The sequence below is a fragment of the Mobula birostris genome, chromosome 8 (assembly GCF_030028105.1).
Source record: "Mobula birostris isolate sMobBir1 chromosome 8, sMobBir1.hap1, whole genome shotgun sequence".
In the NCBI taxonomy this organism is placed as follows: domain Eukaryota; kingdom Metazoa; phylum Chordata; class Chondrichthyes; order Myliobatiformes; family Myliobatidae; genus Mobula; species Mobula birostris.
Window position 1 is genome coordinate 128,930,741 of NC_092377.1, and position 21,496 is coordinate 128,952,236.

Genomic DNA, 21,496 nt, shown 5'->3' on the forward strand with positions numbered 1-21,496 from the left:
GTGACAGACCCATCCCCACCGGTACTGTACCCCAGTGTTATACAGTGACAGACCAGTTCCCACCAGTACTGTACCCGTGTTATACAGTGACAGACCAGTTCCCACCAGTACCGTACCCCAGTGTTATACAGTGACAGACCCATCCCCACCAGTACTGTACCCGTGTTATACAGTGACAGACCCATCCCCACCAGTACTGTACCCGTGTTATACAGTGACAGACCCATCCCCACCGGTACCGTACCCCAGTGTTATACAGTGACAGACACATCCCCACCGGTACTGTACCCCAGTGTTATACAGTGACAGACCCATCCCCACCAGTACTGTACCCCAGTGTTATACAGTGACAGACCCGTCCCCACCGGTACTGCACCCCAGTGTTATACAGTGACAGACCCATCCCCACCGGTACTGTACCCCAGTGTTATACAGTGACAGACCTGTCCCCACCGGTACTGTACCCGTGTTATACAGTGACAGACCCATCCCCACCGGTACTGTACCCCGGTGTTATACAGTGATAGACCTGTCCCCACCAGTACTGTACCCCGGTGTTATACAGTGACAGACCCATCCCCACCGGTACCGTTCCCCTGTGTTATACAGTGACAGACCCATCCCCACCGGTACTGTACCCCAGTGTTATACAGTGATAGACCCATCCCCACCAGTACTGTACCCCGGTGTTATACAGTGACAGACCCATCCCCACTGGTACCGTTCCCCTGTGTTATACAGTGACAGACCCATCCCCACCAGTACTGTACCCCGGTGTTATACAGTGACAGACCCATCCCCACCGGTACTGTACCCCAGTGTTATACAGTGACAGACCTATCCCACTGGTACTGTACCCCAGTGTTATACAGTGAGAGACCCATCCCCACCGGTACCATTCCCCTGTGTTACAGTGACAGACCCATCCCCATCGGTACTGTACCCCAGTGCTATACAGTGACAGACCCATCCCCACCGGCACTGTACCCCAGTGTTATTCAGTGACAGACCCATCCCCACCGGTACTGTACCCCAGTGTTATACAGTGACACACCCGTCCCCACCGGTACTGTACCCGTGTTATACAGTGACAGACCCATCCCCACCGGTACTGTACCCCAGTGTTATACAGTGATAGACCTGTCCCCACCAGTACTGTACCCCAGTGTTATACAGTGACAGACCTATCCCACTGGTACTGTACCCCAGTGTTATACAGTGACAGACCCATCCCCACCGGTACCATTCCCCTGTGTTACAGTGACAGACCCATCCCCATCGGTACTGTACCCCAGTGTTATACAGTGACAGACCCATCCCCACCAGTACTGTACCCCAGTGTTATACAGTGACAGGCCCATCCCCACCGGTACCGTACCCCGGTGTTATACAGTGACAGACCCATCCCCACTGGTACTGTACCCCAGTGTTATACAGTGACAGACCCATCCCCACCGCTACTGTACCCCAGTGTTATACAGTGACAGACCCATCCCCACCGGTACTGCACCCCAGTGTTATACAGTGACAGACCCATCCCCACCGCTACTGTACCCCAGTGTTATACAGTGACAGACCTGTCCCCACCGGTACTGTACCCCAGTGTTATACAGTGACAGACCCATCCCCACCGGTACTGCACCCCAGTGTTATACAGTGACAGACCCATCCCCACCGGTACTGTACCCGTGTTATACAGTGACAGACCCGTCCCCACCGATACCGTACCCCGGTGTTATACAGTGACAGACCCATCCCCACCGGTACCGTACCCCAGTGTTATACAGTGACAGACCTGTCCCCACCGGTACTGTACCCCAGTGTTATACAGTGACAGACACATCCCCACCGGTACTGCACCCCAGTATTATACAGTGACAGACCTGTCCCCACCGGTACTGTACCCCAGTGTTATACAGTGAGAGACCTGTCCCCACCAGTACTGTACCCATTATACAGTGACAGACCAGCCCCCACCGGTACTGTACCCCAGCGTTATACAGTGAGAGACCAGTCCCCATCTGTACGGTACCCCGTTGTACAGTGACAGACCCATCCCCACCGGTACCGTACCCCGGTGTTATACAGTGACAGACCCATCCCCACCGGTACCGTACCCCTGTGTTGTAGTGACAGACCCATCCCTACTGGTACTGTACCCCAGTATTACACGGTGGCAGAGTCATCCCGACTGGTTTTGTCCCTTGCAAAAAATGAAACTCGTACGTTTTTCTCATAGACTGTACAGCATAGTGGTTGTTCAGATTGAGAACCTTGACCCCAGAGAACAGCGAACAGGACAGTTTAGATATCCAAGGAACCCCCCCCCCCAAAATGAACAACTAGGGGTGGTGAGGGGTGTACTGAATATCTAAAGTGGTTGTCACCCAAAAACAACCCACTTTCAGCTCCAATGTGGTAACCTCCCTGCGTCATTCTGCTTGTGAGCAAACCCATCGCATGGCAAACGGCACTCAACAATTCACAATCCTGCTAGTAATTTTCCTTTTTTTTATATATATATATATATATATCCACACACACACACACATATATATATATATATATATATATATATATATATATATTTTTAAAACAAAGTGTTAGGAAAAAAAAAATTTAAAAGACAAATCTAAAATCCTGTACAGTTACCCATTGTCCCACCCTCCCCCCTTTACTGTTTTCAGTCATTAGAGATCTTCCCCCAATAATACCTCTCGGCCGTCTTTGGTACAATAAATTAAAAAAAAGAGGGACCACAACGGCTGGTTGTCTCATGCTCCCGATCACTGCTTCTTCACCCTCCTGCACCGATTCCCAGGAGGTACATCTGTCATAAGCAAAGAGCAGGAGCAGGGGATGTGTGGGGTTCAATAAATCTGTGATTTCTCCAGCAATCCCCCCAGCACCACCTCTCCGGGCAGGCAGCACGTGACCTGCATGCAGAGGGGAGGATGGTCCGGGGGGGTTGAGTCTCGGTTGGGCTCGGATCAAGAGCCTGGCATTTCCATCCAGAAGAGTGTTGCAATGAAGTCAGTGTGGTGCTGGGAGCGGGTTGGGATGATTCAAGGGAAGGTACTGGGGTGGGGGGTGGGGGGTGGCGGCAGAGAGAGGTTGAAGTAGAGAATGTGAGATAGAGATAGGGAGAGAGAAAAATGCGAGTGATACAGAGTGAGTGCCCTGAATGACCCAGCTGAAATCCCTCTTGTCAACCAGTGCAGGAGGGGACAAAAATGAGGCCGGAGAATGGGGAGGAGCTGGGGTGCAGGGGCTTTCCAGAAATTGATGTTTAGTGTCCCGGTGCCTTCAGATTGAAGTTGTGGAATTAGTGAGATTATAGGGAAGGGGGTGGTGAAGCAGAGGGAGAGAAAGCGGAAAGAGGAGGAGGGAAGCAGAGGAAACAAGAGTGCAAAGCCCATCTTGGGGAAGCAGGCAGGAGAAGCTCCTTTTTCCATTTGCTCAGCAATAAACAAAACCCTTTTGAGCTCCAGTACAAACTTTTAAATAAATAAGGGGTTGAGGGGAAAATATACATTGGCAGTCCAGCTCGGGTTTGAAGTTGCCGTGAGATTCCCCACCCCTTTCCCCTCTCACACTGACCCTGGCCCCACCCACCCACCCCATAGCTCTTGTTCAGTGTTATGGCTTTTTTTAATTCTCATTTTGACATACGCCCCTCGCTCTCTCTCACAGGAGTCAGCATCAGGAGGTTGCCGCTGAACCGCGGGGGGCACGGAAGCCCACCAGGGGCGTGGCCTGTGGCTGGGGTCCGTCTCGGGGCGGCCTGATGCCGCCGGGTGACGGGGCGCGAGAGGAGGAGGAAGAGGAGTAGAAGACAGGGTGAGCGGCCCGGGGCCAAGAGGGGTCCAGGCGAGACGTCTCAGGACCCTGAGCAGAGAGGTGAAGGAAGCCATGGGAGGAGGAGGGAGACAGTGGCTCAGAGGGTGGCGAAGAGGGCAGGGTCTGCAAGGGACGCTGGTGCTGAGGCCGAAGGTGCCGGTAGAGCTGCAGGTGGTGGTGTTGGTGGGGGGGAGGAGGCTGTCGATGGCCAGTGGGATGGAGGGGAGGTGGGTGAGCCAGTGGCAGAGGGAGAGGAGGAGGAGGAGGAGGAGGAGGGGGTGGAGGGTACAGGCCACTGGTAGGCTCAGGGCCGTCTCCGATGTTCCACAGGCGTAGCGAGGGTGGATGCTGCTGCTGGGTTGCCGGAGCAGGAGCCTGGGGAAACAAGACAGGAGAGTGTCGGTGTCAGTGAGGAGCATGGGAAGGTATGTCCTCACACCCAACATCACCCCCCCACCACAAACACCAACCCCTCCCGCCCCCTCTAACGTAATCACAGCCCACCTATCTCTTGACCCATTTTACTTCCACAGTCAAAAATAACCCAAAATCCATATGACTCAGAATATCCATCTAACTAATCTTAGAGCACCCACTCCAGACTTACAGGTTTCCTCGTTAGAGGAGAAGGAATAGGGAGTCTCCTTTCCCTCTCCATCTCCTCCCCAGAGGAAATGGCTTCTCTTCCACCTCTTTCCCCCACTCCCTGCAGCCTCCACCAGCACCCTGGAAGCTCCTTGGAGTACAGAGTACCCAAAGGGGCAATGTTAGCATTCATTTGAGAGGAAGGATGTAGTGCTGAAGCTCTATAAGGCATTGGTCAGACTGCACCGGAGGACCGAGAGCAGTTTGGGGCCATTATCTAAGAAAGGGTGTGCTGGCTTTGGAGAGGGTGCAGAAGAAGTTCACAAGCATGACCCCAAAAATGAAAGCATTAAGATATGAGGGAGAAGGCAGGAGAATGGGGTTGAGAGGGACGTTAAATCAGCCATGAGCAGACCTGATGGGCAAATGGCCGAATGATATTGCTCCTCCTTGTGCTGGTAAGATGATGGGGAGGTGGGGTGTGGGTGCACTCAGTTCCCTGAGAGTAGCATCATGGCGGACAGGATGGTGAAGATGGCGGTTGGCCTGTTGGTCTTCATCAATCAGGCACTGAGTGCAAGAGTTCGGAGATCACGAGATCATGGCTGAATTGTACAGCTGAGGCTTCACTTTCATAAGGATGTGGACAAAACACAGGTAAATGGGATGAGCTTGGATGGTCAGCACAGACTGGTTTGGCTGAAGTGTGACTCATCAGTTGGGAAACCCTAACCAGAGAGAGATACTACCCACTCTCATTTCCCCATCGAGTGTGGAACCTCTGACAAGCAGCAGGAGAAGCAACTGGCTTCCCAATCCCTCTTTGAGGGTGAGACGTGTGGGGGGAGGTGGGGGAAAAATGAGCTGGTGCACCACTCTCCAGCCTGTTACACGCTGCCTCAATGAAGAGGGTGGGGGAAGACGGACACACTTTTGACGGTTCTGCACACTATCATGACTGGCCCGTGCCTCTTCCTGGTCCCTAATCGTTCCCTCCCACACAAGTGCTGCCCACCCTGGAACACTACCCGCACAAGGGAGGGAAAATGGCCAACTCAATGGGAGCACCAATGCTTGGTACCTAACCTCCCTCCCTCGCACTCTCCTCCTCCAGGACAGTTCTGGAGGAGCAGCAAGAGATTCCCCCACCCAACCACCAACCCTCCACATCCTGGATCCAACCAATCTCTGGGGAGGAGAGCAAACTGAGTGACGAAGAGGCCAGTCTTCCTTTCCTGTGGGAATCTGGTTTTTATAGTGATGGGCTGCAGGAAGAAAGACGCACAGTGACAAGGGAATAAATATGCAGAAAATGGAGCGGTGATTCCCATGGGCGGCTCTGTACACAGTGGTGGAGAGTCCCTGAGTAACGGAGAGAGAACCCCAAAGGGGAGGCAGGTTGATCTGGACAAGCCCCTCGCCCACGGGTCACCTGAGAGGAGTGAAGCAGCTCCCACGGGCACAAGGGGCTGGCTAGGGGGGCAGCAATCACAGCCATTCAAAACCCCACTTCCCTGCCTTTGTACCGAATGCAAGAAATGATGGTGACAGGCACCTGTGCACGTGTGTTCACACACAAGCGCGCGCGCGCACGCACGCACACACACACACACACACACACAGACAAGAGGACACCACAGTGTCAAGACAGAGAAAGGGCAGATAGAAAACAAATTGACAGAGACATGAATAGACCCACTCCCCCTCCCTCCTCCCCAGCATTGAAGAGGTGCCCATTCACGGGCTCCAAGGCAGAAACCTCAAGTGAAATGCAACAGAGGGAGAAGAGCACACATGCAACAGTTGCTTCTGAGTGTGGAAGGGAGCTGGATCTTCTGAACCAGACACCGAGTCCTGGGTCCGTGTCGGAGCTGACCTTCCCGCTCCACGCCGGGTTTCAAGTAAAGAAGGTTGTTCCTTTCTTCACCCCCCACCACCCCACCTAAAGGGGGAGGATGTTTCTCGACGTCCAGCCATCCCCACCCGGCCGCGCGTGGACAGAAGGCTGCCTCCCGGTGAGAGACGAGGTGCTCCTGGAGACTTTCGTACCTGCGGACTGTGCATCTCACAGTCGGTGGGGGCCTCGGCATGGTTGAAGTATCGGTTGGGGTACCGCTGGTTCCGGTTGTCACTGGACGAGCCACTGGAAGCACCTGGGAGCAGGAATGGTTCAAGGGGTTAGCGGTGGAGGGAGGGGATGGGTCACGCGGAAAGAAGTGGAGGGAGGAGAAGTGGAGAAGGGGTGAAGAAGAGAGAAAAGCAGGAAGCGATAAAACATTGAAAGAGCAGACACAGGTACATATACACTACACAACACGGACTCCACATACACGAGGGATCCAGCAGCACACAGCACGAGAAGCAGCAGAAGAACCCAGTTCTGATGGTAATCAGTAGGTGACCAGCAATCCACCTTGGACTCACCATCTGGTGCAAGCAGTTTGTAAAAATAAATGGCATTCAATAACCATGAAAGAACATGATGTGACAATATAAATCTTCTAGGCTATCAAACCATTACAGACTGTACCTCAGTGTTATACAGAGACAGAACTGTCCTCACTGGTACTCTACCCTGGTGTTATACAGTGGAAGACCCACCCCACTGTACCCCGGTGTTATATAATGATAGACCTGTCCCCACTAGTACTGTACCCCAGTGTTATACAGAGACAAACATGTTTCTGCTGGTATTGTACCTTGGTGTCATACAGCGACAGACCTGTCCCCACCATTACTGTACCCCAGTTGATTTCCTCACATTCTCAGTCAGAGAGGCTGGGTAGTGATGGGTAGCAGGAACCCTTGCTGATGGTGATATTTACATTCTCTCTCTCTCTCTGTCTAACCCTGGAGTAAGTGGGCAATTACGGGGAACAGGAACCCTATACGATTCCCCTCCTCTCTTACCCAGGAGTAACCGGGCAGTGATGGGGAGCAGGACCCATGGTTGATTTCCCCCACCACATCTCTCTCTCTAATCCAGAGATCACTGGGCAGTGAGGGGTAGCAGAAATCTTGCCATCCACCTTCTCTCCAACTCCAACAAAGGGCCCACTAAAGTGTATCTGACTACAGACTCGCTCACCTCCCCACCTGTCCGAGATTCCCTGATGAGACAGAGATGAGGAGGAGGTAGCAGCCCACATGAACCTCTGCCAGAACTCCAGTTCTAGAGATGAGGAGGAAGGTAGCAACCCAGACAAGCCTCTACCCGAACCCCAGTAGGCAGCAAGGTAGGGGCTTTACCTGAGCTGGACAGGGAGAAGTAGGCAGCAAGGTAGGGGCTTTACCTGAGCTGGACAGGGAGCTGGCATTGCTGGTAGATTGGCTGTGCTCCACGGAGGGGCTGGTGGAGATACTGCTGCAGGTATTTGTGCCCTCGTCCAGTGTCTTCTTGAAGAAGTTGTGCTGCAGTGCATAGAAAGGGGTGATGCGCGTCTTGGGGTCATAGTCCAGCATCCTGAGGATCAGGTCCTTGAACTTCAAGTACTCTGCTGGGGTGTGACCAGGCTCGCCAACCCTCCGTCCACTCGGACCCCCGGTCTCCACGCCAATAATGTTGTGTAGCTTGCGGGAGGCAGCTGCTCGGTACTCCTAGGTGGGGGGAGGGTTGGGGGGGGGGGGGGGGTTGAAAGACAGGGATTACAATGTGCACTTCCGTCCTCTGCATCCTCTACCCCATGATTTATCAGAGGAGCCCCCACCTCTCTACTCCTGCCCACTTGCCTGGCCAAATCCCAGAGATGCTCCAAGATGTTCCTTCCCTCTGCACCCCAAATCAAATATTCCCTCGGTCTCCTTACTTTCACTCACACACACCATTTCTCTGCCCTAAACTAGCTAAATGCACATGTTGAGCAAACATACTGTGCAAGAAATGTTGCTGACTACATCTACAAGCATCAATCAGACATACCTTCTTCACGTCTTTGACCTTCTTGATGGCCCACAGGCCGTCTGACAGCTTTTCAAAGTACTTGCGTGCTTTCGGGGCTTGCTCCAGCATGTGAGTGGGAGGTATGCCAACAACCTCCACTATCTTATTCATCTGATCCACCTGAATGACAGAACGGGAGCCACATGTTACATTCAACAGGATGAGATGTAGAAAGAGGAGTGGAAGCAGTATGGTCATGCAGATTCCCAGCAGAACACTTGGGAGGTTTACTTCCACCCCATCAACTCAACGAGCGAATGAGTGTTGGGATGGCGTGGAGGCAGCGTCACCCCATCTCTGATCCCAGGAGTGTGTGATGGGATGGGGCGGAGGGAACCTCACTCTCTGTCTGACTCCAGGAGTGTATGATGGGATGATGTGGAGGGAGCTTCACTCTGTGTCTAACCTGTATTGTCCCCACCCCAGATGTATTTGATGGTACAACATTCAGGTGCCAACACTGCATCTCACCTCATTGCACCCACTGAAGAGAGGCTCTCCTGTGTGCATCTCCACCAGAATGCAACCCAGTGACCACATGTCAATGGAGAGATCATAGGGCATCCCAAGAAGCACCTCAGGCGAGCGGTAAAAACGGCTCTGGATGTACTGATAGATCTGTGGGCAGAGGGAAAATACATTTACCCCACTTCTGTCAATAAACCAATTTCAATCACCACCACACACACACACACACACACACACACACACACACACACACACACACACACACACACACACACACACACACACACACACACACCACCAGTTGCCCCAGCTGACTGAAGTCTGCATATATACACACACGCTCATGACTTACAGGCACACCAAACACACTGACCCTCACTGGGGTACGTTTTACATGCACACCTCCCCTGAGGGGGATCATTTCACACACACACTACCAACAACCCCCCGCCCCCCGCCAGTCCTCTCACCTGCTGCCCCAGCTGGCAGGAGCTACCGAAGTCAACGATTTTGATGGCACTGCGCTTGGGGTTGACCAGCAGGATGTTCTCGGGCTTGAGGTCACAGTGGATGATGCTGAGCTCGGGGGTAGCCAGGAAGAGCAGGGCCGTGCACATCTGCTGAGCAAACTTGCGGGTGAGGTTGAGGGAGACGCCTCGGAAGTTGGTGTTACGCAGCAGGTCGTACAGGTTGTAGGAGAGCAGCTCAAACACCAGGCACAGGTGGTTGCGGAACATGAAGTGTCGCTTCAGATGAACTGCGGGCAGTAGGAAAGGAGCTGCTGGGAGACACGGTGCACATACAGGTCCTTCGATCCGCCGATTCCATGACGGGCATCAACCACCCATTGACACTATGCAAATCCTGTTTTATTTCTTTTACAGCATCACTGATTCCCTCCCACTGATGCTGCCTTAGGATAGTTTATTGGCTGATTAACCTACCATCCCTCCAGGAGCCCACACAGGGAGAACATGCAAACTCTGTGCAGGACAGCTGGAGCTGAGAGGTGATAGCTTTACCCACTGCTGCCCTGACATGGCACTGACACCTCCCTCTCGTTTATTCTCCCAACTTTCCCCTCAACTCTCCACCCCGGATTCCATCCCTCACCCATACACTAAGGGGGCAATTCACAGCAATTAACCCACAAATGCCACACGTCTTTCATTTTGGTAACACCCATGGGGGCCACAGGGAACTTTCTTCTTTGTGCCACTTCTCCATCGCCCCCAGTACCCACCCCTCAACTAACTTTCAAACATTTCAAACGTAACTGTATCGGACACAGTTCATGGGAGGACCCTTAACAGAGGGTCTTGGGATCCTCAAGAATCCACCTTGAGGACACACAGATGGATCTTGGGATTTAAGTCCACCACTCCCTGTAAGTGGCTGCACATGTTGATAGGGTGGCAAAGAAGGCATATGGCATGTTGCTTTTATTAGTTGGGCAAACTTGGGTTGCTGTCTCTGTAGCAGCTGAGGCTGAGGGAGAGCTGATAGAGGGGTACAAGATTGAGAGGCACAGATAAGAGTAGACAGCCAGTGTCCATCTCCCCAAGGTTATAATCTCTAATAAATTTAAGAGACTTTTAAAGTGAGAGGGGAAAGCTTAAAGGAGATGTATGGATCAAGTACCCCTCCGCCCCACCATCACAAACAATGGTGGATACCAGGACCATTGCTAGAGGCAGTGGTTGAGGCAAATATGATAGAGGTGTTCAAAAGGCATTTACATTGGCACATAAATCTACAGGCAAGGAAGGAAAATGGACATTCTTTGGGCAGAATGGATTAGGTTAGTTAATCCAGAGCAGCTCTGTGGGCCGGTGCTGCATTATTCTATGTTGACATGCAGACTTCACACAAAGACAGAGCGGAGGTCAAAATCAAACTAGGAAGTGAATGCAGAGAGCAAGCCACTGTGCTGCCCAACTGATCGAAGGTGAGCTTGCTCTACGCCAAGCTTCACAGCTCGACTGACTGCAACAGTGTGTGTTTCCCATGGCTGAACGCAGCCAGCTACCTATCCTGCAAGAAGCAGCTGGGTACAAAGACACGCGGCGCCCCACTGCCTGCGCAGGCAGGCGGCCCTACCTATGTAGTACTTCATCTCGGTATCGTGTTTGTTCATGAGCTCCAGGAGGCGCAGCTCGATCTGGGCTTGGTTCAGGAAGGCCTTCTTGTTCTTGATGATCTTCACCGCCACCCACTCCTGCTCCTGGTGGTCATACGCCTTCACTACCTGCATTGTGGGGGAGGGGTGGTTAGTGACGGAATGGTGGGGGAAAACAGGGAGAGAGAGGTGAGCAAAGTAGCTCGACGCCACCTTCAAAACACCCGAGGCAGACACAGGATACAAGGTTGTTTGATGGCTCTGGGCCTATATTCAGTAGAGTTTAGAAGTGAGGGATTGCATTGAAACCTATGAAATATTGAAAGGTCTAGACAGAGTGGACGTGGAGAGGATGTTTCCCAGTTGGGGAGTCTGGGATCAGATGGCACAGTCTCAAAATAGAAGAACATTCATTTAGAACAGAGATGAGAAGGAAATGCTTTATCCAGAGTGCAGGGAATATGTGGAGTTCATTGCCAAAGACGGCTGTATAGGCTAAGTCATTGGTATATTTAAAGCAGAAGTTGATAGGTTCTTGACTAGTAAAGTAAGGGCATCAAAGGTTATGCGGTTAGAGACGGTTCAGAAGAGGTTTATGAGAATTATATTATGGATGAAAGGGTTAACATGTGAGGAGTATTTGATGGGGCTGGGCCCGTACTCACTGGAATTCAGAAGAATGACCAAAAAACCATAGATACTGTAAGCAGCCCATCAAGTCTGCTCTGCCATTGCTGATTTATTATCCCCCTCAACCCCATTATCCTGCCTTCTCCCCATAACCTTTGACACCCTTACTAATCAAGAACCTATCAGCTTCAGCTTTAAATATACTCAATGGCTTGGTCTCCACAGAAGTCCATGGCAATGAATTCCATAGATTCACCACTCTCTGGCTAAAGAAACTCCTCCTTATCTCTGTTCTAAATGGATGCCCCTCTATTCTGAGGCTGTGTCCTCTGGTCATAGACTCATCCACAATAGGAAACATCCTCTCCACATCCGCTCTGTCCAGGCTTTTCAATATTCGATAGGTTTCAAAGAGATCCTCTCTCATTCTTCTAAATTCTAGCAAGTAAAGGCCCAGAGCCATCAAATGCTCTTTATACACTAAATCTTTCATTCCTGTAATCATTCTTGTGAACCTTCTCTGGATCCTCTCCAATGCCAATTCATCTCTTCTTAGATAAGGGGCCCAAGACTGCTCACAATACTCCAAGTGTGGTCTGATCAATGAGGGACATCTCTTTAAAGCCAACTGAATACTGAAAGGCCTACAAAGAGTGGACATGGAGAGGACTTTTCCAGCACTGAGAGAGTCTAGGTCCAGAAGGCACAGCCTCAGAATAAAAGGACATTTCTTTTATAACTGAGATGAGGAGGAATTCCTTTAGTCAGAGGGTGGTGAGTCTATGGAATCCATTGCCAGAGACAGCTATGGAGACTAAGTCATTGTGCATATAGAAAGCAAACATTGATAGTTTCTTGATTAGTAAGGGCATGATCATCAAATGGCAGAGCAGACTTGACAGACTGAATGGCCTACGCATTTGTTCTACGCATTATGGCCTGCCCACAGATTACCTGTCCAAAGGAGCCCTTCCCGATGAGGGAGTCAATCTCGTATCGGTCCATCCACTTCTCCCCATTCTTCACAATGTAGTCATAGTTATCATCATCATAGCCTTCATTGTACACCTTGCGTTCTTTCTTGTTGCTGGAGTCATCCGGAGGGACATGTTGGGCCCGTCGCTTCTTCTTGGCATAGTACACCTGCAAGCAGCCCAGACAGCAGTGACTTGAATCAGATCGACAAAGGAGATCCCACTCCCTACTCCCGTATAACCCCTTCCATCACTACTGCCTCTGCCACTACGTAATGCCAGTGAGGTTGAAAGAAACAGTAGGTGCTTGGATGTGAAACAAAAGACAAGCTGCCAGAGGAACCTAGCAGGTCAGGCAGCACCTGTGGGTGGGGGTCCAAACCCTTCATCCGGACAGGAAGACAGAGAAGGAGAGAGCCAGTATAAAGAGGTGGCACAGGAATGGCAGAGCAAGAGCTGGCAGTTGATAGTGGACAACAAACACAGATTGCTGGAGGAACTCAGCAGGTCAGGTCAGGCCCCATCAAAGAAGGGGAATAAACAGATGACGTTTCAGACTGAGATCCCTCAGAACTAGAAAAGAAAGGGGCAGAAGCACATTAAAAAGATGGGGAGGGGGAAGGAGTACAAGCTGGAAGATGATAGGTGAGGACAAGTGAGGGGATGGTGGGTGGGTGGTGGAGGAAGAGGATGATGTAAGAAGCTGGGAGGTGATAGGTGGAAGAGGTAAAGACCTGAAGGAGGAATCTGATAGGAGATTGAACCATGGAAGAAAGGGAAGGAGGACAAGAACCAGAATGGGGAATGGAAAAAGGGAGGAATGGTTGGGAGGGGTGGTGGAAAGAGAGAAATTACCAGATCAGGGAAATTGATGTTCATGCCATCAGGTTTAAGGGGACACAGACAGGATACAAGGTGTTGTTCCTTCACGTTGAGAGTGGCCTCATCATGGCAGTTGAGGAAGGCCATAGACAGAAATGACAGAATGGGAATTGGAAGTCGAATTGAAATGAAAGCCACCGGGAATCCAGTCTTTTGTGGCTGGTGGAGCAAAGGTGCTCGATGAAGCGGTCCACTAATCTATGTCTTGTCTCACCGATATCTAGGAGACCACACCTGCTGAATACAGTAGATGACTTCAAAAGACTTGCAGGTAAGGTATTGCGTTACCTAGAAAGTCTGGGGCCCTGAATGATGGTGAGGGCGGATGTGTTGGGGCAGGGACAAATACCAGAAGGGAGATCAGTAAGGAAGAACAAGTGGACGAGCAAATCGTGCAGACAGAGATCCCCACTGAAAGATGTGTTTAGTGGTAGGATCCCATTGCACATGGCTGAAGTTAGAATGATGTGCTGGATACACAGACTTGTGAGGTGGGAGAATGGGGTGAGGGCAGATATGCAGGAAATGCAGGTGAGGATAGTGAAAGAAAAACCCTATTCTTTGAAGAAGGTGGACATCTCAGGCACTCTAGAATGAATAGCTTCATCGTGAGAATGATGCAGTGAAGATGGAGAAACTGAGAAAAAGCGAGAGCTGGATACAGGTGAGGAGAGGGTCATAGACAAAGGGGGGAAAGGAAAACGGGAACAATGTCAGAAGCTGGGATGGGTAGAGGCAACAACAGGTTGCAGATGGCTGAGACACAAGAGAGGCTGTAGCTGCTGGAAATCTGGATCAACATACATGAAATGCTGAAGAAACTCAGCAGGTCAGGCAGCATCTATGGAGGGAAATGAACAGTTGATGTTTCAGGCTGAGCCGTTGAAACACTGACTGTTCATTTTAAACCATAGTTGCTGCCAGACCCGCTGAGTTTCTCCAGCATTTGTAGGTGTTGATCCAGATGATACAATCTGATATGAAAGGCAGGTGAAGAATGAAAAAGAAGGGAGGGACCTGGGTAAGCAGGAGGGAGTAATAAGAGAGAGGAACCAGTGGGAGGACTGAGATGTGCAAATCAAGAGGGTGTACAAAGAGAAAGAGATAGGATGATGGCAGTTAGGGAGATCAAGAGGGGAGAGACTAGAAACAGAGAGAGGAAGCAATACCAGAATTCATTGCTTTAATTCTAATTCAAACATTGAATTCTTAAGTTTGAGGAGATTTGATATGCCACCAAAGAATCTTGCAAAGTCCTAAAGATAGAGAGCACTCTGACTGATTGCATGACTGCCTGGTACAGAGGCTCCCACACACAGGATCGCCAGAGACTGCAGAGGGTTGATGGCTCCGGCAGCTCCACCATGAGTACAAACCCCTCCACCATCAAGGACATCTCCAGTAGCTGGCATCCATCATCTCTAATGCAGGTAACCATCACCATCCGGGACATGTCCTCTCATGTCTTCACATCATATGAGCCCAATTCTAATTCAATGTACATGCCACCAGGTTGTGGACTATCCAGGTGGAATACAAGGTGCTGTTCCTATAGTTTGCGTTAAGTCAACTAACCAAATCTACCCAATTCCCAGGACAACCTCACAACTTTCCACAAAGCTCAGTCCATTTGGAAAACCCTATGGAACGTCAGTCACCCCCAGACAATTTGGCACTGGTTAATTATTACATAAGAGACTGCAGACACTGAGATCTCGAGCAAAAGACAAGCTACTGGAGGAACTCAGTGGGTCAGGCGGTATCTGTGTTGGCAGGGGTTAGAGGGAGGGTACACATTTTGGGAACAGTCAAAACAATAAGTGGATCTGATGAATAGAGAGAGTCACAGAGACCACGTCACGATATCAATCTAAGCTAGCCTGATTTGGCTGCATTAGGTCCATAACTCACTAAACTGTTCCAATAAGCTGGAAAGAGTACAAAGGGATTTTGGGATCCAAGTCCATAGCTCTCTGAAAGAGACCCTGCGACTAGATAAGATATAAAGGCACATGGTATACTTGTGTTTATCAATCGGGGTATTGAGTACAAGACTCAGGAAGTCACATTACAACTCCATAAAAAAAAAAACATTAGTTGGGCCACACTTTGAGTATTGTGTACAACTCTGGCCACCCTATTACAAGGAGGCTGTGCAGGTTATGGATAGAGTACAGAGGACATTTAACAGGATGCTGCCTGGATTAGAGGGTATGAGCTACAAGGAAAGGTTGAACAAGCTTGGGTTGTTTTCTCTGAGAACGGCAGAGGCTGAGGGGAGACAAGTAGGGGCAGGTAGTGTAGAGGAAGCAGGAAGCCTGCAGAAGGAAGAGATTCGGAGAATGGGCAAAGAAGTAGCATATGGAATATAGTGCAGGAAAGTCTCTGGTCAGGCACTTTGGTAGAAAGTATAAAGGCATAGATTATTTTCTAATTCAAAAATCAAAAATCAGTGGTGCAGAGCAACTTGGGAATCCTCTGCAGGATTCTCTAAAGCTTAACTTGCAGGTTGAGTCGAGAGTAAGGAAGGCAAAAACAATGTCAAGGATGTAATGTTGAGGCATTATAAAGCTGGTCAGACTGCACTTGGGAGTATCGTGAGCAATTCTGGGTCCCTTATCTAGGAAAGGATGTATTGACATTGGAGAGCGTCCAGAGATTCATGAGAATGATCCCAGGAATGAAACGGTTAACATATGAGAAGTGTTTGATGGTGCTGGGCCTGTACTTTCTGGAGCTTAGACGAATTGGGAGGGGAAGAGAAGCTGATTGAAACCTAACGGTAACTCCTTATTGCATCTTCGGAAACAACTCTATTGCTATCTTTGATATCTCTCTTTTCCCCTTTCAAGGTTCTTCTGCAGACCCTGACCTGGAGTTACACGCTGACTTCAGTTCTTTGCAGAAATGGGACCCGCTCTTGGGGACTCACAACTGGCTGCTTTTCAATACACCAAGGATGCAGCCTGGAAGACGAGCGCGCCTTCAGGGTGCTGGATTTTCATGGCTCTGGAGGTGGGCTGATTTAAGGCCTGTGCTGCTGTCTGATGTGTCGTGGGAGACAGCAGATCGTAAGCAGTGAGCTGGCTGTGTGCCCAGAGACCCGAGTTCTTTGGGCACAGAGCTCAGAAAAAAACGACACAACATACTTTTAACGCCATAAATCAGTGAGTTGCTTTGTTATGTCGCCCCTCTCGCTGTGGAACGGGGACACCTCTTTTTCCCTTAATAGGGAGAGGGGGAGAGAGAGGGAGAGAGAGAGAGAGAGGGGGGGGAAGAGAGAGAGAGAGAGAGAGAGAGAGAGAGAGAGAGAGGAGAGAGGAGAGAGGGGAGAGAGAGAGGGGAGAGAGAGAGGGGAGAGAGAGAGAGGGGGGAGAGAGAGAGAGGGGGGAGAGAGAGAGAGGGGGGAGAGAGAGAGGGGGGAGAGAGAGAGGGGGGAGAGAGAGAGGGGGGGAGAGAGAGAGGGGGGGAGAGAGAGAGGGGGGGAGAGAGAGAGAGAGAGACAGACAGACAGACAGACAGACAGACAGAGACACAGAGAGACAGCCTGTGGTATGTTGGATTACCAGGTGAACGAGTATTCTTTGGGGTACTGCAAGTCTGTGTCTTCACTGATGCTTTGCTGCACGCTTCAGTGGGGAGTGCCGATGCTTTTTTGCTAGTCGGGGGGGAGTCGTTGCTTTGCTGCTACTTATGCGTGGGAGGGAGGAGTTGGGTGGGAGACTTTTGGGGTTCTAACATTTAACTGTCATTCTTTGGGGTACTCCTCTGTTTTCGTGGATGTTTGCAAAGGAAAAGAATTTCAGGATGCATATTATATACGCTTCTCTGACAGTAAATGTACCTATTGAACCTATTGAATATTGAAAGGCTTAGATAGCGTGTATATGGAGAGCAGGTTTCCTGTAGTGGGGGAGGCTAGGACTGCATGGCACAGCCTCAGAATACAAGGACATCCCTTTAGAACAGAGAGAAGGAGAATTTCTTTAGCCAGAGGGTGGTGAGTCTATGGAATTGCCACAGAATGTTTGTGGAGGCCAAGCCATTGGGTATATTTAAAATGGAGGTTGATAGGTTCTTAATTGGTAAGAGTATAAAAGGTTAAAAGGAGTAGGCAGGAGAATGAGGCTGAGAGGGATAATAAATCAACCGTGATCAAATGGCAGTGCAGATTCAATAGCTTGATTGGCCTAATTCTTCTACGTCTTATGGTGTTATGGAGAGCTAATAGAAATTTATAAAATTACGAGGCAAAGGTCAGGTAGACAGTCAGAATCTTCATCCCAAAGTATAAATGTCAAGTACTAGAGGACACATTCATGGTGAAAGAGGAAAAGTTGAAGGGACATGTTAGAACAAGTTGTTTTTACACACCAGATGAACCAACGCCTTCTATGCACGCTTTGAAAGGGAGAACAGAACTACAGCTGTGAAGATCCCTGCTGCACCTGATGACCCTGTGATGTTAAGACTGTCTTTAAAGAGAGTGAACCCTCACAAGGCAGAAGGTCCTGATGGAGTACCTGGTAAGGCTCTGAAAACCTATGCCGACCAACTAGTGGGAGTATTCAATGACATTTTCAACCTCTCACTGCTAAAGGCATAAGTTCCCACTTGCTTCCAAAAGGCAACAAACATACCAGTGCCTAAGAATAATAATTTGGGTTGCGTCAATGATTATCGCCCGGTAGCACTCACATCGACAGTGATGAAATGCTTTGAGAGGTTGGTTATGACTAGACTGAACTCCTGCCTCAGCAAGGACCTGGACCCATTGCAATTTGCCTATTGCCACAATAGGTCAATGGCAGACGCAATTTCAATGGCTCTCCACATGGCTTTAGACCACCTAGACAACACAAACACCTTCGTCAGGATGCTGTTCATCGACTATAGCTCAGCATTTAATACCATCATTCCCACAATCCTGATTGAGAACATAGAACATAGAAATCTACAGCACATTACAGGCCCTAAGACCCACACTGTTGTGCCAACCGTGTAACCTGCTCTAGAAACTGCCTAGAATTTCCCTAGCACATAGCCCTCTATTTTTCTAAGCTCCATGTACCTATCTAAGAGGCTCTTAAAAGACCCTATTGTATCCACTTCCACCACCGCCGCCACCATTTAGTGTGAAAAATTATCCCTGACATCACCTCTTAAAGTTGCAGAACCTGGGTCTCTGTACCTCCCTCTACAACTGGAACCTTTCTTCCTAACCGGAAGACCACGGTCTGTGCAGATTTGTGATAACATATCCCCCTCGCTGACGATCAACACTGGCGCACCTCAGGGATGTGTGCTTAGCCCACTGCTCTACTCTCTGTATACACATGACTATGTGGCTAGGCATAGCTCAAATACCATATAAAAATTTGCTGACGATACAACCATTGCTGGTAGAATCTCAGGTGGTGACGAGAGGGCGTACAGGAGTGAGATATGCCAACTAGTGGAATGGTGCCGCAGCAACAACCTGGCACTCAATGTTAGTAATACGAAAGAGCTGATTGTGGACTTCAAGAAGGGTAAGACGAAGAAACACATACCAATCCTCAAAGAGGGATCAGAAGTGGAGAGAGTGAGCAGCTTCAAGTCCCTGGGTGTCAAGATGTCTGAGGATCTAACCGGGGTCCCAACATATTGATGCAGTTGTAAAGAAGGCAAGACAGCAGCTATGCTTTATTAGAAGTTTGAAGAGATTTGGCATGTCAACAAATACACTCAAAAACTTCTATAGTTGTACCATGGAGAGCATTCTGACAGGCTGCATCACTGTCTGGTATGGAAGGCTACTGCACAGGACCAAAAGAAGCTGCAGAGGGTTGTAAATCTAGTCAGCTCCATCTTGGGCACTAGCCTACAAAATACCCAGGACATCTTTAGGGAGCAGTATCTCAGACAGGCAGCGTCCATTATTAAGGACCTCCAGCACCCAGGGCATGCCCTTTTCTCACAGTTACCATCAGAAGGAGATACAGAAGTCTGAAGGCACACACTCAGCGATTCAGGAACAGCTTCTTCATTTCTGCCATCAGATTCCTAAATGGACATTGAAGCTACCTCACTTTTTTCAATATACAGTATTTCTGTTTTCGCACATTTCAAAAGATCTATTCAATACAAGTAATTGATTTACTTGTTCATTTATTATGTTTTTTTTCTCTCTCTGTCTGCTAGATTATGTATTGCATTGAACTGCTGCTGCTAAGTTAACAAATTTCACGTCACATGCTGGTGATAATAAACCTGATTCTGATTCTGAGTGTGGTGAGTACCTGGAATACGCTGCCAGGTAGCGGTAAAGGAGGGATATGGACCACAAGGGATTTAGTTTAATTTGGTATTCTGCTGCCATTAACATTGTGGGCTCCAGAGCTTGCTTTTCAACTGTAGCTGAACTAAGAGGGAAAAATGGGGACCCTCACTAACCCCACCCCAAGGATAGGGAGGTCCAGTGTGACAGGTGTTAGGTCACCACAGCCATCTGCTCACCTCATTTATGTGCTTGTACGTCTTGATCAAATCCACTGACAATTTCCTGAGGGGAGTCATCCCGGACTCGCGGAAGCAGAGCGGAATCCTCCTTTGCAGGATCGTCATGTCCGAGAGTGCCTAGAAAGAGAAAGACCAGAATGATAGAATTCCATGTTGTGGTGGCTGGGCTCCAGTTTGTGTGGCAGGGATGACTCTCCCCACCAACAAATTTCACACATCGAGAGGCAGGCCAGGAAAGTACAAGGGGTCTTGCTGCCAGCTCTGGCTGCAGAGAACAAAAGCAGTTGTGGGACAACTCCAATTTCACAGGAGAATGCTGGGCATCATGACACTGGGAAATGTTGCTGATCTGCAGGAATAGACACTTGATGATATTAAGCCAATCACCCCCTCACCAGGGGCTGCACCACCAAAGGACATTACATACACAGAGATGTGATAGGGAGAGCATGTGGAGGCAAAGAGAATTATGCACAGAAGCTGGAAGAGGTTACAGGGATAGGAAGCAATCTAGGGTCCACCAGGGGGAGGTGGTCTTCAAACAGATGGGGAGGAGGCTAGAGGCTGGAAATCACAGAGACAGGGAGGGGTGTAGGGTCCAGAGGTAGTTACAAAGATAGGGAGGGGTCAGAGGAGATCACAGTGACAGAGAGGGTTACAGAAGTCGGAGGGGGTTACAGAGACAGGGAGGGGTGTAGGGGCCAAAGTGATTTAGAGACGGGGTTGAGTATAGGGTCCAGAGGTGGTTACAAAGACAGGGAGGGAGAGGCATCAAGGTTGGAGGAGTTCACAGAGACAGGGGGCGTATAGGGGCCAGAGGAGATCACAGTGACAGAGAGGATTATAGAAGGTGGAGGGGTTACAGAGACTTTGAGGGGTGTATAAGGCAGAGGGAATCACAGAGGTGGGCAGGGGTGTGGAGTCTTGAGGGGGTTACAGAGATAGGGAGGGGTGTAGAAGCTGGAGGGAATTAGTGCTAGTGCAAAGTGCAAAGTAAATTTATCACCAAAGTACATATGTATATATTACCACATATTACTTAGAGACTCAATTTCTTGCAGCCATTTTACAGTTAAGAAAAAAATCAATACAACAGAATTTACAATAAACTACACATAAATAGACAAGGACTGACAAACAACCAAAGTGCAAAAGAAGACAAACTGCGAATAAAAATTAATACTGAGAATATGAGTTGTAAAGAGTCACTGACAGTGAGTCTGTAGGTGTAGGATCAGTTCAGAGTAGTGGTGATTGAAGTTATCTACACCGGTTCAGCATCATGATCATTGTAGGGCGGGGGGCCCCAGCAGACCGGTTTAATATTGACAATATTCTTGCGGACCAGCCGACAGGGGTGGTGTGTTAATCACGACCGGAATATAGGTGATAAGTCAACTATGTCACTTATCAGTGGCTAATACACTCACTTTTGTTTCTAAGGGTTCATCTAACAAATTTAATATTAAACACACAGCGCATATTTTCCTCACATGAATATAGTGGTAAGTCAGTTATAAGTCATAAGGGGGTTCCTTATGTCCAGTCTATTCCACA

At 49.5% G+C, this 21,496-nt stretch overlaps 1 protein-coding gene across 4 annotated transcripts in view; it reads right to left on the minus strand.

The window, feature by feature from the left end:
- Positions 1-3,619: 3,619 nt before the first annotated feature.
- LOC140201690 (dual specificity tyrosine-phosphorylation-regulated kinase 1B-like) overlaps positions 3,620-21,496 on the minus strand; it is a 98,662-nt gene continuing 80,785 nt past the window's right edge. For 2 of the 4 annotated variants that reach the window (XM_072266225.1, XM_072266222.1), the window contains exons 3-11: positions 19,937-20,056; positions 12,537-12,725; positions 10,934-11,081; positions 9,304-9,614; positions 8,837-8,983; positions 8,345-8,485; positions 7,719-8,022; positions 6,475-6,578; positions 3,620-4,215 (exon numbers count right to left, since the gene is read on the minus strand). In XM_072266225.1, coding sequence (XP_072122326.1) covers positions 3,703-4,215; positions 6,475-6,578; positions 7,719-8,022; positions 8,345-8,485; positions 8,837-8,983; positions 9,304-9,614; positions 10,934-11,081; positions 12,537-12,725; positions 19,937-20,056 — 1,977 coding nt within the window. In that variant the 3' untranslated portion in view covers positions 3,620-3,702. The remainder of the gene's footprint in view (positions 4,216-6,474; positions 6,579-7,718; positions 8,023-8,344; positions 8,486-8,836; positions 8,984-9,303; positions 9,615-10,933; positions 11,082-12,536; positions 12,726-19,936; positions 20,057-21,496) is intronic. The other 2 variants (XM_072266223.1, XM_072266224.1) reach the window with 2 other exon arrangements.